Genomic DNA, 12,918 nt, shown 5'->3' with positions numbered 1-12,918 from the left:
AAATAGTGAAAGTGTGCAGACACCCTAGAGGTACAGTGATGTGGCCCATCTGTGAGTTTTGCTTCCCTCTCAGCCCCACCCCTACGTCTTCCAGGAGGGCTGGTATGTGAAATCCCCAAAAAGATTGAAGGACGTGTGCCTAGTGCAGGCTGGTCTCTTAACCGATTCTGTGTGGCTGGCAAGACGTGTACTATTACGCTCATTATATAAACGAGGAAACCGAGGCCAGTGAAGATAAATGCCTTGTCCAAGGCCTGGCCACACTCCAAGAGTATGTCTGCATCTCTCCCCATAGGTCAGAGCTCATAAGCCTGCTGAAAACCTACAACTGCTACCATGAAGGCAGAAGCTTTCAGCTGAGACACCGAGAGGTAAGGCCTGTTTCTCTTCTTTATTCATATAGTCACCATTTATCCTGGTTTGCAGAAGACAGTCCTGGTTGATATCTTTTTAATTCCAGGATAATTAAGACCATCCCCTTCACTCTCAGAAGTGTCCCCATTTGGACAATGAATTGTAAGGTCACCCGTCTTCTGAGTTGGGGACCAGGTGACCAACAGCCAGGATCTCTCCTTTGAGGTCCCTGTAAGAGGTACAGAGGCTCAGAACATCCCTGTGAGAGTTCAGAGCAGGTGGAAATCACCTTGCAGCCTTCTCCTTCCAGCTGGGACTTAGTCTAGGTGGGACACTGGGGGGCACTGGAGTTTGAAATCTTGAGAGCACCCATCCCACAGCACAGATAAGACGCTCAGCACAGGTTCTGGCTTGCCCAAGTTCACAGGCCAATCGAGGAGTGAAAGGAGAGTCTCTGTGCTCGTCAATCAGAATAAACGTCAGAGGAAAGCCTTGAAATGGAGGAGCGCTCCCCAAAAGATGCTTACAGGGCCCAGTGGCCCCAGTGGGAGAGGCAGGGCTGGCATGGGGAGGGGGGACACGGGCGAGCGCGATCCCGTCTGCAGGGCAGTCAGATCGTGGGCTGGGCTGGCACAGTCGGACGCTTCCTGATATCTCAAAGGAAGCTACATACCTGCAATTTCATGTGGAATTTCCCAAACCTCCAAACCCCAGTTGGGCTAAACAAAACACATCTGTAGGCCAAACATAGCCTGTGACACTGGCTGGACTTCAGGGAGTGACCAGTGGGCCCAGGCTAGGGGAGCTGCTCACTGGGAAGCTCAAGTAGAGGTTTGGTCTCCCACCATCCAGAACCTTCAGACCTTTCACATGGGAACCTAGCTCAGACCACTGGCCCCCACCTCGGTCTGACTCAATTTATTTGTAAAGCCTGCTGGGGAGTCTTACTGTGGTAAGGTTTTATTTGGGGGGTTTCTGAGGTTGAGATCAGGTTGGCTCCTGGACTTTCTCTGGCTGGTCAGTGTCCAATGAGAGCCAGCAGCTTCTGGGTTCCCCTCTTTAGTTGAACATGAGAATGGGCAGTTCAAGTCCCCATTGACCCCCAGACCCCTCATCCAGGTGGAGGCCACACTGCTCACTAATCCTTGCTTCCTTTAGTTATGCAAACAGCCGCACATCCTTCTGTAGTTCCCAGACCAGACAGTGAGCCTCAGTGTCTGGGAAGCCCTGGGCACCTGGGGGTCACCTACCAGTGGCACAAAGGAGGGCCAGCTGGAACCCACCTGCCAGACTGCACCAGTCAGCCACCTGAGACACACGTTTAGCCAGGCCAAGCCATTGTCATGGTTCAGGAGCCTGGACAGAGGGAAGCTGCTGGCTCCTGGTCCAGGCAGTGCTGTGCTGCCTGTGATGACCTGAGTGACAGGAGCCTCACGCACCCCCACCCCTCCACCTGCCCACCCCACACAGGGCCCAGGGCCACCCCTGACCACTGTCCCCACCTCCTCTGTGCGTCCACATGCTTCTGGGCTCACACTCTTCCCTCCTTAGAGCAGCCTCTCTGACACCTAGCCCCACCTGACCTGCCTCCTTACTGCTGCGGCAGGACTCTGATCCCAGCACCCTGCTACCTCTGGTTTCACTGTCTCTCTTCTTACTTTAATGGAAGCCTCCAGAGGTGGGCCCAAGTGCCTGCCTGGTTCTGCGTGCCCCGCCCCAGGCAGTGTAGTCCTGGGCATAGGAGATGGATGAGTAGCCGGCAGGCCTGGGGTGAGTCGGGCTGAATCCTGAACTCCAGGGTGCTAAGTGAGGAGTTGGGCTCACTTCAGTTCTCGTGCTGCAGGCGTAGGGTGGGGTCCTCTGGCTGTGCGCCGTTCCTCCGCTCTGAGCCGTTCAGGGATTGCTCTGAGACCATGGTGGCTCTTGACATGCGGTCCCCACACCCACAGCTTCAGTTACCTGGGAACGGGTTAGAGCTGCAGGTCTCATCACCCTCCTTCCCCCAGGCCTGCCCAATCAGATTCTCCTCACCCTCCATCTGTGTTTGAGCCAGGCCTCCAGGGGAACCTCAGGAAGGCCGACTTTGAGAACCACTGGCCTAAGAGCTTGGCCTTGGCACTTGGGATTCCCCACAACAACCCCCTCTGCAGGAGCAGCTGCAAGGGAAGCCCCGAACCTGTGCCCTGTGCTTGTGTGTGATGGGACAGTCCACATGGAGAAGTGGGGGACCCCACCATGGGGAAGAGGTGTTCCTGACAGCCTCCAGTGATAGGAAGTTAATCCCACAGGCAGGGATTTTCATGTTCCCAACCCTGAAAAAGGTGTGAGGGTCTGATGATCTCTCTGGAGCCAGAAAGTACCTTTCAGGAAACTTCTGCAGCTTTAACAGCCAAGGACTGCCAGCCTGAAGGAGTGTGCGTATTTGGGAGGTGACAGGCTCCAAAAAGTTAGGCTGCAGGCATGGGAGGCATGGAGTTCTGACACTGAAATACATGACTAGTTCCTGGGACAACAAGTCCCTCCAACCCCACCCACCACCCAGCATCCCGGCCTCTGCAGTTTCTCAGAATGCAGACCTGAGACCTCCCGGGCTTTGGGGAACCCTCTGTTCCAGGTCATTGCTGCAGGGCCGCCCCAGGCAGGCCTCTCCTTGGGCACCGCAGGCCCGGAGTGCAGGGCAGACGGGCTCTAGGCACTTTGCCTCTGCTTTACTTATTGTAATACCGTACAAGAGTTTTGCAACACAGGAGCCACCATTTTCCCGACAAAGAGATTGAGGCTGTCAGAGTTTAAGCCTCTTAAGCAAGGTGACACTGCACTAAGTGAAAGGTGCTGGTGTGGCTTCGAGGCCTGAGCACAGACATTTATAATAATACAACAGCATCACTAGCATTCAGCAGGCACACAAGCTACGGTGCCCTCAGGCTGCTCAGGGGCTCCGCACCAGGCGTGCCCTCAGCCATGTGGGGCCCTGGAAGAGACCATCCATGTTGTCACTGGGCCTCCCCTGGAGCAACTGCAGCCTGACTACTACAGTCTGGGGCCCCTGCTCCTCCACTGTCTCATCCAGGGTCCACAGAAATGGGAAAGATGGAGTGTGTCAGTGGGCAGAGGCCACGCCTGGGGCAAGTGCTTCCCTGCGAACTTTCCCTCAGCTTCCAAAGGGCCAGGCGCAAGGGAGTCCCCACTCAGGACGCACAGCTTCCTCTATTGTTAGCCTTGCCTTTGGGATAATTTTTCTTGTATTACAATGAAAAGTGAGCAACTGGGAGCAATCTGTACCTTTTAAGATCACAAAGTGTTTTAACCAGACTGGTAGGTATCTTGAGAGAAAAATGGACCACTCGGAAACATCAGAGGGTAAATACATCACTAATTACTAATTGTGTGATGTGAGCAAGAGGCAGTAGGACCCTGTGTCCTCCTGTGTGCGTTGTGGCCCCTCCAGGAGCCGGCCTCCCACCCACCTAGCCTTGTGCTCAGCTCCCAGTGGGCTCGAAGCTCCCCCTGGTGGCCCTGACTAGGCACTGCACCAAGTCCCCATCCTCAGTCCCAGGCCCCCTGCTCAAGGTAATGAGGGGCAGTTGACATACCCCTGGCCCCTGGGCGAGTGCTCATCCAGTGGACATGTTCCCTGGGAGCCCCAAGTCTTCTCAGCCTGCCCCCACCTCCCGGTGGGGCATTGTGTCCTTCCCTACTCCAATGGTGGGTGGGAGGAGAGTGAGACTGCTGTATAGACCTTCCCCCCACCACGTTTTCTTCCCAGAGGCTGTTCTGTCCTGTGGGAGCTTGTGACATTGCCAGAAGCCCCTCCCCCAGCCCTTCATTCAATTTTTTTGGCACCTTTTAAAGGTGCCATTTACTTCTTTCACACTGAGAGATAGTAGAGGAGCCCTCAGCCCTGGGGTCCCCTCACTCCTGTCTGACCTCCCCAAATACAGCAGTGTGGTTCCTGTGCTTGGGGGGTTTTTGGCCAAGTTATCCTAGTTCCCTCTATCTGACCCAGTTTCACACTGCTTCACCAAAGGGGCTGCAGTGAGGCTGGGCCCAGTGAGCCTGCCCGTCCGCTCACCAGCCAGGTACCCACTAAGGTAGGTCAGCCCTCCCTCCTCCTAAGGACGCTCTGGCTGAAGGCTGCACGTTTTTGCTGGAGAAGGTCAGGGGCCTGCAGGTTTGAGCCGACCAGAGACACCTCCCAGGTTGTGACCGATGATGCAGTGCTTATAACTCCATCTTCATTTGTCCAGTTTCCCCAACTCCTGTGAGGTATGAAGGACAGATGTTGGTGGCCCCATTTCACAAACGAGGAAACTGAGTAAATTTCTTGTCTGCAACCTTTTCTCCTAAATGTGTGGTTTACATTCTGCCTCTCTACAAAACACATATAAAAGAATACAGTTAACATTTTTAAAGTCCAAAGCAATTTAAAAATAGCTTTAAAAAAGAAAGGAGGAAAGGGGAAAAAATTAAAAGGAAAAGAAAGGAAAAAAACATAGTTGGTAGTCCACAGAGCAAGGAAATGGAGGAAGCTGAGAGCTTGGCTGCGGTCCCAGCTCTGTCCTCCTCTCCTCTCTGTCCCCTCCACCCTGACCAGGGTCAGCCAGCTCTGGCCCAGCCCCAGGGAACAGGGTGACAGGTTCTCAGGCCTGATTCTTTTGAGTTCTCTCACGCTTCGCCTGCCTCTCTGAGGAGGGAAATCCTTCCTCTCCCCTAACCCTCACCCTCACCTCCTTGCTTGCCTCCAGAAACTGGGGTTTGCCAGTCTCTGGGGGACCCAGGACTGGCCTGGGCCTTAGAATATATGGAGTGAGGCCTTGGCCCCTGACTTGCCTGAGAACAGGGTGGCTAGACAACACCCTGCATTTCACCCCACAGTTGAGGTCCCCTGGGTGGAGGTAGGTCAGGATGGGTACAGGTGGGGACAGGGCCACCTGGTCCAGTCATTTGGCACCCTGCAGACTGAGCTGGTATAGGTTCTTTCTTGGCCCTTAGCCTGGGGGAAACTCACCTAATGACACAACAGGACTTGTGAGCTAGAGCCACTGAGGTATCCCCCAGTGACTCAATGACAGGTCCCCCCTGAAACACAGTGGGGGTGTTTGCTGAGATCCCATGTTTTCCCTTGGGCCTCATGAAACATGGGCTCTGAAGGTGAGGGCCAAGGAGCTGACTTGGGAGCGTCCAGGGCCTCGCTCTGAAACTATTGGGGGGCTGAGACCTCGCTTCTTTCCCTCCAACCTTGTTTCCCCACATAGAAAATAGCTACTCCACGTATGGGCTTGTAACATGTGCCCCATGATGGGTGGGGAACATTTATTTGTCCCAACAGCTTAGGAGGCAGGTCCCATTAATAATCCCCATTTTACCCATCAAAACCAAGAAACAGAGACATGAAATAGCTTGCCCAAGGCGGCCAGTAAGAAGCAATGCAAATGGGATCAGTAACACCGCATCATGTAAGATAGGTTGTTCTCACTATTAGAGCGGGGTCTCACTCAGAATTTTCAAAGCAGGCAGCCCCTGTGGAAAGGCATTTCCCTCCCAGAGACCTGCCAGAGGCAGTGCCCATCTCAGGGGAGGGAGGTGGGGCGACCAGCTTGCTCCATACAGAAGCCATGGTTAGGGCAGGGTCAGAGCTCATGGATCACTGGGAGGTGGGTGTAGAGAGTTCTGAGGATGCTGCTGGGGCGTGAGCTCGGTGGGGGGCCTGCGGCCTGGTTGTGTTGCCCGGAGGCCCAGGAACCCTGGTGCCAGTCCCTTGATGGTCTCGCCAGAGAGTGTCCCGGTACCCTGGCATCACAGAGCCTCCTTCTGGGGCCACCCTGGGCTTTGCTGCTGTCCATCTGTCTGTGTGGACCCCAGGGGTCAGCAGAAGAGCCAGTCCTCCTTGGCGGGTCCCTCCAGCTTAGCTGCTTTTCCTGGGACTGCCCAAAGAGCCAGTCCAGGGGATCAGCATTGCCAGCCCCAGGCAGTGTGGGCTGCTGGCTGCATAAGCAGGTGCTGATGTCCTGTAGGGACCCGGTGGGGCAGCTCTTCTCCTTGGCCCGGAATGGCCAGTGGGGTCTGCTGAGTCGGGCCCTGGCTGCAGACTCGTCCAGCACTGAGGTGGGCTGTGCCAGCTGACGAATGGACCTCATGTAGTCATCCAGGCTGAGGGAGGCCGGGGGTTCCTGCCCAGGCCCCCCAGGCAGTATCTCCTCCAAGCTCTCCCGGATTGTGGGCAGGTGGGCCACAGAAAGCAGAAGCCGGGACCTCATGGCTGCCGGCGACAGGGAAGCAGCAACCTGTTGGTTGACAGAGAATTGGGGGTGAGGGTCTGCCATGCCTCCCTGACATCCCTCCTGTGACCCCCGACCCCACTTCAGCTGAAGCTGCCTGTATGAATCGTGTGCCTGACAACAGCTTGAAGTCTGCAGACCCAAGACTAGGCTCAAACTCCTCGACCCCTCCTTCCTGCTGACATTACGTAACACTACCATTACTGTTGTTTAAGAACCTGTACAAATAAGAGAACCCAGCCTAGTGGACTGGAGTCAAGGAAACCTGGGTTTAAAACCAGGCCCTGCCACTTCTTTACCTGGAAAACTTTGTCAAGGTCATCTCTCCAAGTCTCCACTTACCCATAAAACGGGTGTAAATACCTGCCTCACGAGGATGTTGTGAGAAACACATGGAATGACACCTCGTGAGAAATCCCTTTATGATATAAAGCCCTCCACAGATATTATCACTGCTGTTAACTGTACTCGGTGCCTAGTAACCAGCAGTGAGGCTGTGCACGTCGCAGGCTGAGAACTGCCCTGCCGATACACAAAGCCTTTTTATTTTATCTCAAACCAGACAGCAGTTGCTTCCTCTTACCTGTAGCTGAGGGGATCTGGGAGTAGCAGGGATGCTGGATGAGCAAGGACCGCCACGGGAAGCCCCAGGAAGCTTGGGACAAAGGAACAGGGGTCCAGCAGCTGGGAGGGGGACAGTGAGTGAGCACAATGCCACTGCCCGGAGCAGAATGCTCCCTGAGCCGTCTGGTGAACCTGAGGCCCGGGAGCTGCTTTTATACTTTTCCACCAGCCATCAATTACTGTCACGAGGGCCCAAAATAGCAACACTCAGGAAGGCTCCCAGAGGAAAACAGCTTGGCAGGCGGGGCCTGGCGTAGCTACCCGCCTGCAGCAAGTGTTTGTGCCTGTGGGAGGCACTGGAAATGTTTATTCTGCAGGGTGGGGTGGGGACAGCTCAACTGCTGGTCACTTCAGGCCCAGGCCACGGGTGGGGGGGAGGGGGTCATTGGGGGAGGCAGGGGTCTCCACGGGGCTCTCCCCGGCAGCCCTAAGTCTCCTACCACCGCCTTCAGGCATTTCCCATTGCACATGCACCAGCCCTGCAAGCCCAAGACACTCGGCCTCGTGCTGGATCCAGCACAGCCCTGGGCCTGCACTCCGAGGAGGCCTTGCCAGAGGTGGCAGTGCAGGGCTCAGCTGGAGGCTTCTGAAGTCGGGCTCCTTGGGCTGCCCCAGGGTGAGACCTGCCCATCTCGGTCTGGGACCAAGGGCAGTGCACATGGTTTTGCTACTTCCCAGATGTGATGCTTTCAAATGAGATCTTGTTTGCTTCCTTGTTCCCAGATATCTAATTAGTGTTCCCATACACCGGTAACTATAGAGCCCAGCAGTGAGCAAAACACTGCATCCCACAGCTCTCCTTCTGGTGATGGGGACAAATAGTGCTCAGTGGATAGGTGCTGTCATTTCAGACACTGCTAATATCTGCAAAGGACAGAGCTGCTGTGTCATGCAGGGTCTCTGGTCCCGCTCCCACTCTCAGCAGGTGGACAGAGAACACAGCGAGGCCAAAAAGGAACACCAACAGAGCCTGGATAGGCGGTTCATACCACTATATTGTTGCTGGTGGCTGGGTTGGAGACACAGGAAGCAGGAGCCACCCGAGCCGCAATCCGCCGTCTGTTTCTCTGCCAACCAACCAACCAACTCACTAGCGTAGCCACGGCAGTTATATTAGTGGCTAATGGCTAACCGGTAACAGCTAATGGCCACCCAGCCACAGCGGATGGTCATCTGATCACAGCTGATGGCCATCTAATAACCGAGCCAGCACCTTTCCACGTGAGGCCGAGAGCCTGGAAACTGCACTCCTGGCTCTGTCCCCACACTCCTGCTTCCTGTGTCTCTAACCCAGCCGCCAGCGAGACTATAGTGGTATGACTCCCCTATGGCTCCGTGGGTGTTCCTTTTTGGCCTCACCATGTCCTGCGCTCTTATGTGGGGAGCTGGACCAGAGACCCCGCATGACACCCTGCACAACACTGAGACAGCAGCCTGTCCTGAGGTCTGGTTGTGGAACAGTCCCCAGACTCCCAAGGCAAGCAGGAGGGGCTGGCAGTCAAGTTCTTGCATTCTGAATGGGGGATTCCTGACGGGCAAAGGCATGGCAGGGCGTCAGAGTAGGGGATCAGGATTTCAGTTACACATGGCAGTTCCCACCTTGACCGCTCTGCTAAGTGGATGCTCCTGTAGTGTTTCTCAGGTTCTCTTTGAAATGGTTAGCAATTAGCAGATCAGCCAATAGGCTGAACTGAGGAGGGAAGTGTTGATTGGGACACAGAATTAAAGGGCCCAGAATGACTTCCAACTTGTAGAAATTTGAGGCCCCAGGACTGGGTTCTGGTCCTGCCTCCCCTGGCATGCACTTCCCCACCTGTGTCGTGAGGGCTGCCCAAGAGCCGGAAGGTCCCTCTGCTCTGACCTCAGGCTTCCTCTGATCTGATCAGAGACAGCTGCAGGCTGACAGGCCCGTCCTCCATCTTGGTGGGGCCAGTTGAGGGGTGCTGGGGCGGCGGGAGGGCACACACACTGACCTTTACCTCCTGTGGATCAATCTAGCCTTTCTTTTACAGGGAGGGCTAGTTACATATCTGCGCCCGTATAACATCAGTGGTTATCAAAAACAGCTGTTTTTCTTTTGTCGTTTGTCTTCTTTTTTAGCAAATTAGGCAAGGCAATTCCAAAAGTTGTGTGTAGTTTTGATAAACTCAAACAGAGCAGAACTGTTTTCCCTGTGGATGACAGGGTGTTCTAAACTATCACTAGCCATGAAGTCGACACTGCAGCACACCTCTGTAAGCCCTGCTTGGGAAATAAATTCCCCATAAGTTGCCTGTTCTCACAGAGCTTTCAATGCCAATGAGCAGAAAGAAATGGAATTTGTGACTCTAACACAGTGCTTGAGATTGCAATGGGAGAATTATGTTTAAAGTTCATTGCCAAAAGACTAGTACTAAAGCAGATTAGGAGCGGGTAGCTGGGAGGACCACACTCTGGGGAAGGGTGAGGCTGAGAAAGTTTCTGGTAGGTGCTCTGAGGGCGCAGACAAAGCAGCCTGGCCGGGCACATATGTGGGGGGCAATTGACCTGGGCACAGAGAGCCGGGTGGTGGGCACACACAGACAGGAACCTGAAATAGGTCAGAGAAAGATAAACAAGGACCTGAGTAGTAGGATGGGAGCTGACTGAGGGAAGGTGCCTCTGCAGGAATCAGTCATTAGGAACTCAGGGTTTGGTGGCAGGGGAATAGCCATGCCGTCTGCAGATGTAGGGAAATCAAGGCTGGTTGAGGACATGGATGAGAGCTGCTGTAGATACTCTGAGTGTGTGTGCCTCTGTAGGATGTAGGCTGGCCATGTCCCAGGTGGTGAGAAATACAAGACTAGCCTAGGAAAGACCCAGCTTGGAAATCTGGGGGTGGGTTCAGTCCCCTAATGGGAACAGTGTGGGGAGAAGGGTGAGGCTGACTCCCAGCTCTGCACTGGTGGGCATGGAATCCAGCACCCTTGGCATGTTCCCAGTAGGAACTGGTGACCATGGGACCCCAACCCAGGAATGGTGTGGGGACAGGGCCAGGAGTGCAGTTTCCAGGCTCTCGGCCTCACGTGGAAAGGTGCTGGCTCAGGTAGTAAATGGCCATCAACTGTGATTAGATGGCCATCATCTGTGGCTAGTTGGCCGTCAGCTCTAATCAGTGAGCCATTGGCCACTAATATAACTGCTGTGGCTACACTAGCAGTAAACAGGGGCTAGCAAGAAGATGGTGGCTGAGCCTGCAAGAGCAGATTGCAGTTAGGACGGCAGGTTGCAAATCGTGTGGCTCCTTCTTACTGTGTCTCCAACCCAGCCGCCAGCGAGACTAGAGTGGTATGACTCCCCTACCTATGGCTCCGTGGGTGTTCCTTTGTGGCCTCACCATGTTCTGCGTTCTTATGTGGGGAGCGGGACCAGAGACCCTGCAGGCCGCCCCGCGTGACACATGGTGGTAAGCAGAGAAGTGCTCTGCGTTGCCCTGGTGTTGGCACAGCCATGCTCCCCTAGCCTATTTCCTCATCGCTGTGTGGATATACCTGCTGGGCAGCAGCTGGTCCCTGTGGAACATCTGACTCAGCTACTCTGTCCCCAGCCGTGCTGATGGCCAGGCATGGGCCGAGCAGTGGAAGGACATGCCTTGGGCTTCCCCTGGCTGGGCTGGTGGCCTTGTGCCTTGGAGAAGGTAGAAATGGGTTTCCCCCCAGGGGAGGACAGGACCCCAAAGAAGAGGGGGTGTGTTTAGGGCTCAAGTGTCCAGGGCGTTTTGTGTTTGAGGGGCTAGGTCCTGAGGGGCTTGGGAAGGGTTGGCAGTGACCCCTGAGGGTGGCTGCTCTGGGGAAAGAGGCTGACCTGTGTGGATCCCCACAGGAAGAAGGGGCTCTGATCATCGAAGGGCTCCTCAACATTGCCTGGGGACTGAGACGGCCCATCCGGCTCCAGATACAGGATGACAGGGAGCGAATGCACCTCTCCTCAACCTCCTGGATGCCTGGCCAGCCCAGCTGCCACCAGTGAGTGCTGGACTGGGTGGAGGGTGGGAGGGGAGGCCAGGTGGCCTCCATGACACCTGTTCATCCTGAGCTTATTGTCTGGGGTGTTGGGGGGTGTCCTCAGCCTCAGGGCAAATGCCCCTCTCCTGTATGGGGCACTAGCCTGGGAACACAGCCCAGCCTCGTTCCTGTCACCTTATGACTGCCTCAGCCCACAGCCTACCTGCAGACATGCAGGCTCACCCCAGGGTGGTCTTTCTAGATGACAACCAAGTCAGTTCCCTCCTGGAGGATTTTCCAGGTTCCCATCACCTCTACTTGTGTTTCTCAAACATTCGCATAAGCCACTTTGTATAAGGAGAGAGGGCTGTAGACGGGAGGTCCCTCTGCAAGGTGAACGTTTCTCAGCATCTCCTGTTCTGTCTTAAAAATGCACACAGATTTAGCCTCCTACTGCTTTTATTTTACTATCAGAATTTATTTTTTATAAATTTATCAGGATTTAATATCAGATTTATTTTAATTTCAGGAGATTGTTTCGATCAGCATGAGATGATTTCCTGTCTTGTCATTTAATGTTTACCTCTTCCTGCCCCCACCCCAATAAAGGGCAGTGAGCACTGAATTGTGCTTACTTCTACATTAATAAATCCTTTTAAGCAGCACAAGTTCAAAACTCTTTCCCCTTCAAATAATCAAGTACAGTTGCTGCTCGGAGGACCCTGAGCATGTTGACACCCCTGGTGCATCCTCAGGTGTCCCTGGTCACTCGTAGCGAATTTTGAGCCCCACAGACTTAAAGCACAAAGTCCATTCAGATGGGCTTCTTAGAAAGGCCACAGGTGAGCTGTTTCCACTGCCAGGGGTTAACACAGTCACACAAGCAGGCACAGACAGTGGGATCCTCAGAGGCCTCTCGGCCTGGCCTCAGCTGCTCTGTCGGCCCCTCCCCAGCTCCCTCATACCCACCATTCTTTCCCCAGCCCAGAGGCCCACAGGTCAACCCCCTCAAGGTTGGTGCCCCTGTCCGGCTCCCCTCCAGGCCTGAGCGATGCCAGAGCCCACTAGACATGGGGCCACAGACACAGGCCTGCCTCAACCTGGTGCCCAGACACATGCGGGCACTATTGTGTCCATGTGTGCATGCAACTTGACCAAGCACAGGCCACTCAGGTCTGTAGGGCAGACTCCATCTCCTTCCAGCAGAAACTGTGGCAATCCTGTGCTTTTCTTTTAATATTTCACATTGACTCTCTTGGTGTGAAATCCCAGCCTCAGCCCAGCATGCCCTGCTTCTCATCTGCGTCCTGTCCACAGAGGTGGCTGGCCTCTTCTCTTTGGCCTGGACTCTTTTCTCTGCCAGCAGCCCTCTCAGCATTTCGATTGTCTCTTTTCAGAAAGGAGCCACCTCTTCAGGATGGCAGGGTCACTGCCCAGGAGCCACGTGTTCAGCCCACCGAGCACAGGGCTGAGAACTCCAGAGACCGCTCAGGTGAGCAGGCTGTGAGCTGCCCAGGACCCGGTCTTACTGACAGTGGTAGGAGAGGTTATAGAAGGGGAGGTGTCAGCAGAGGGGGTGGGGTGCTCCCACCTCACAGGCTGCTAGGACCTCTTTCTCATACTCGGGATTCATAACTACTTGTCTGTCCTCTTTGCACACCTCTTGCACTCAGTGAGGGGCCTGTCCCCGAGCGCATGCT

The 12,918-nt window shown here is 54.8% G+C and overlaps 2 protein-coding genes across 4 annotated transcripts in view; one reads left to right on the top strand and one right to left on the bottom strand.

Moving 5' to 3' along the window:
* The window catches only part of RASSF4 (Ras association domain family member 4), a 33,633-nt gene that overhangs the window by 11,804 nt on the left and 8,911 nt on the right, over nucleotides 1-12,918 (top strand). For all 3 annotated transcript variants that reach the window (XR_004425316.1, XM_033130650.1, XM_033130649.1), the window contains exons 3-5: nucleotides 296-371; nucleotides 11,097-11,239; nucleotides 12,616-12,710. Coding sequence is in view for 2 of the 3 variants with exons in the window: in XM_033130650.1 (XP_032986541.1) it covers nucleotides 296-371; nucleotides 11,097-11,239; nucleotides 12,616-12,710 (314 nt within the window). In the remaining variant the exon portion in view is untranslated. The remainder of the gene's footprint in view (nucleotides 1-295; nucleotides 372-11,096; nucleotides 11,240-12,615; nucleotides 12,711-12,918) is intronic.
* Nucleotides 5,793-7,369, bottom strand: DEPP1 (DEPP autophagy regulator 1). The gene is made up of 2 exons (XM_033130651.1): nucleotides 7,216-7,369; nucleotides 5,793-6,638 (listed from the first exon to the last, which is right to left on the bottom strand). Exon 2 carries the CDS (start codon nucleotides 6,609-6,611, stop codon nucleotides 5,985-5,987), a length of 627 nt encoding a protein of 208 aa, XP_032986542.1. The 5' UTR covers nucleotides 6,612-6,638; nucleotides 7,216-7,369; the 3' UTR covers nucleotides 5,793-5,984.

The sequence above is a fragment of the Rhinolophus ferrumequinum genome, chromosome 16 (genome assembly GCF_004115265.2).
Source record: "Rhinolophus ferrumequinum isolate MPI-CBG mRhiFer1 chromosome 16, mRhiFer1_v1.p, whole genome shotgun sequence".
In the NCBI taxonomy this organism is placed as follows: Eukaryota; Metazoa; Chordata; class Mammalia; order Chiroptera; family Rhinolophidae; genus Rhinolophus; species Rhinolophus ferrumequinum.
This window is presented reverse-complemented; position numbering and strand designations above follow the sequence as displayed.

Excerpts from the sequence above, each read along its gene's own strand:
- DEPP1 (XM_033130651.1), bottom strand. The coding sequence starts at position 6,611 with ATGAGGTCCCGGCTTCTGCTTTCTGTGGCCCACCTGCCCACAATCCGG.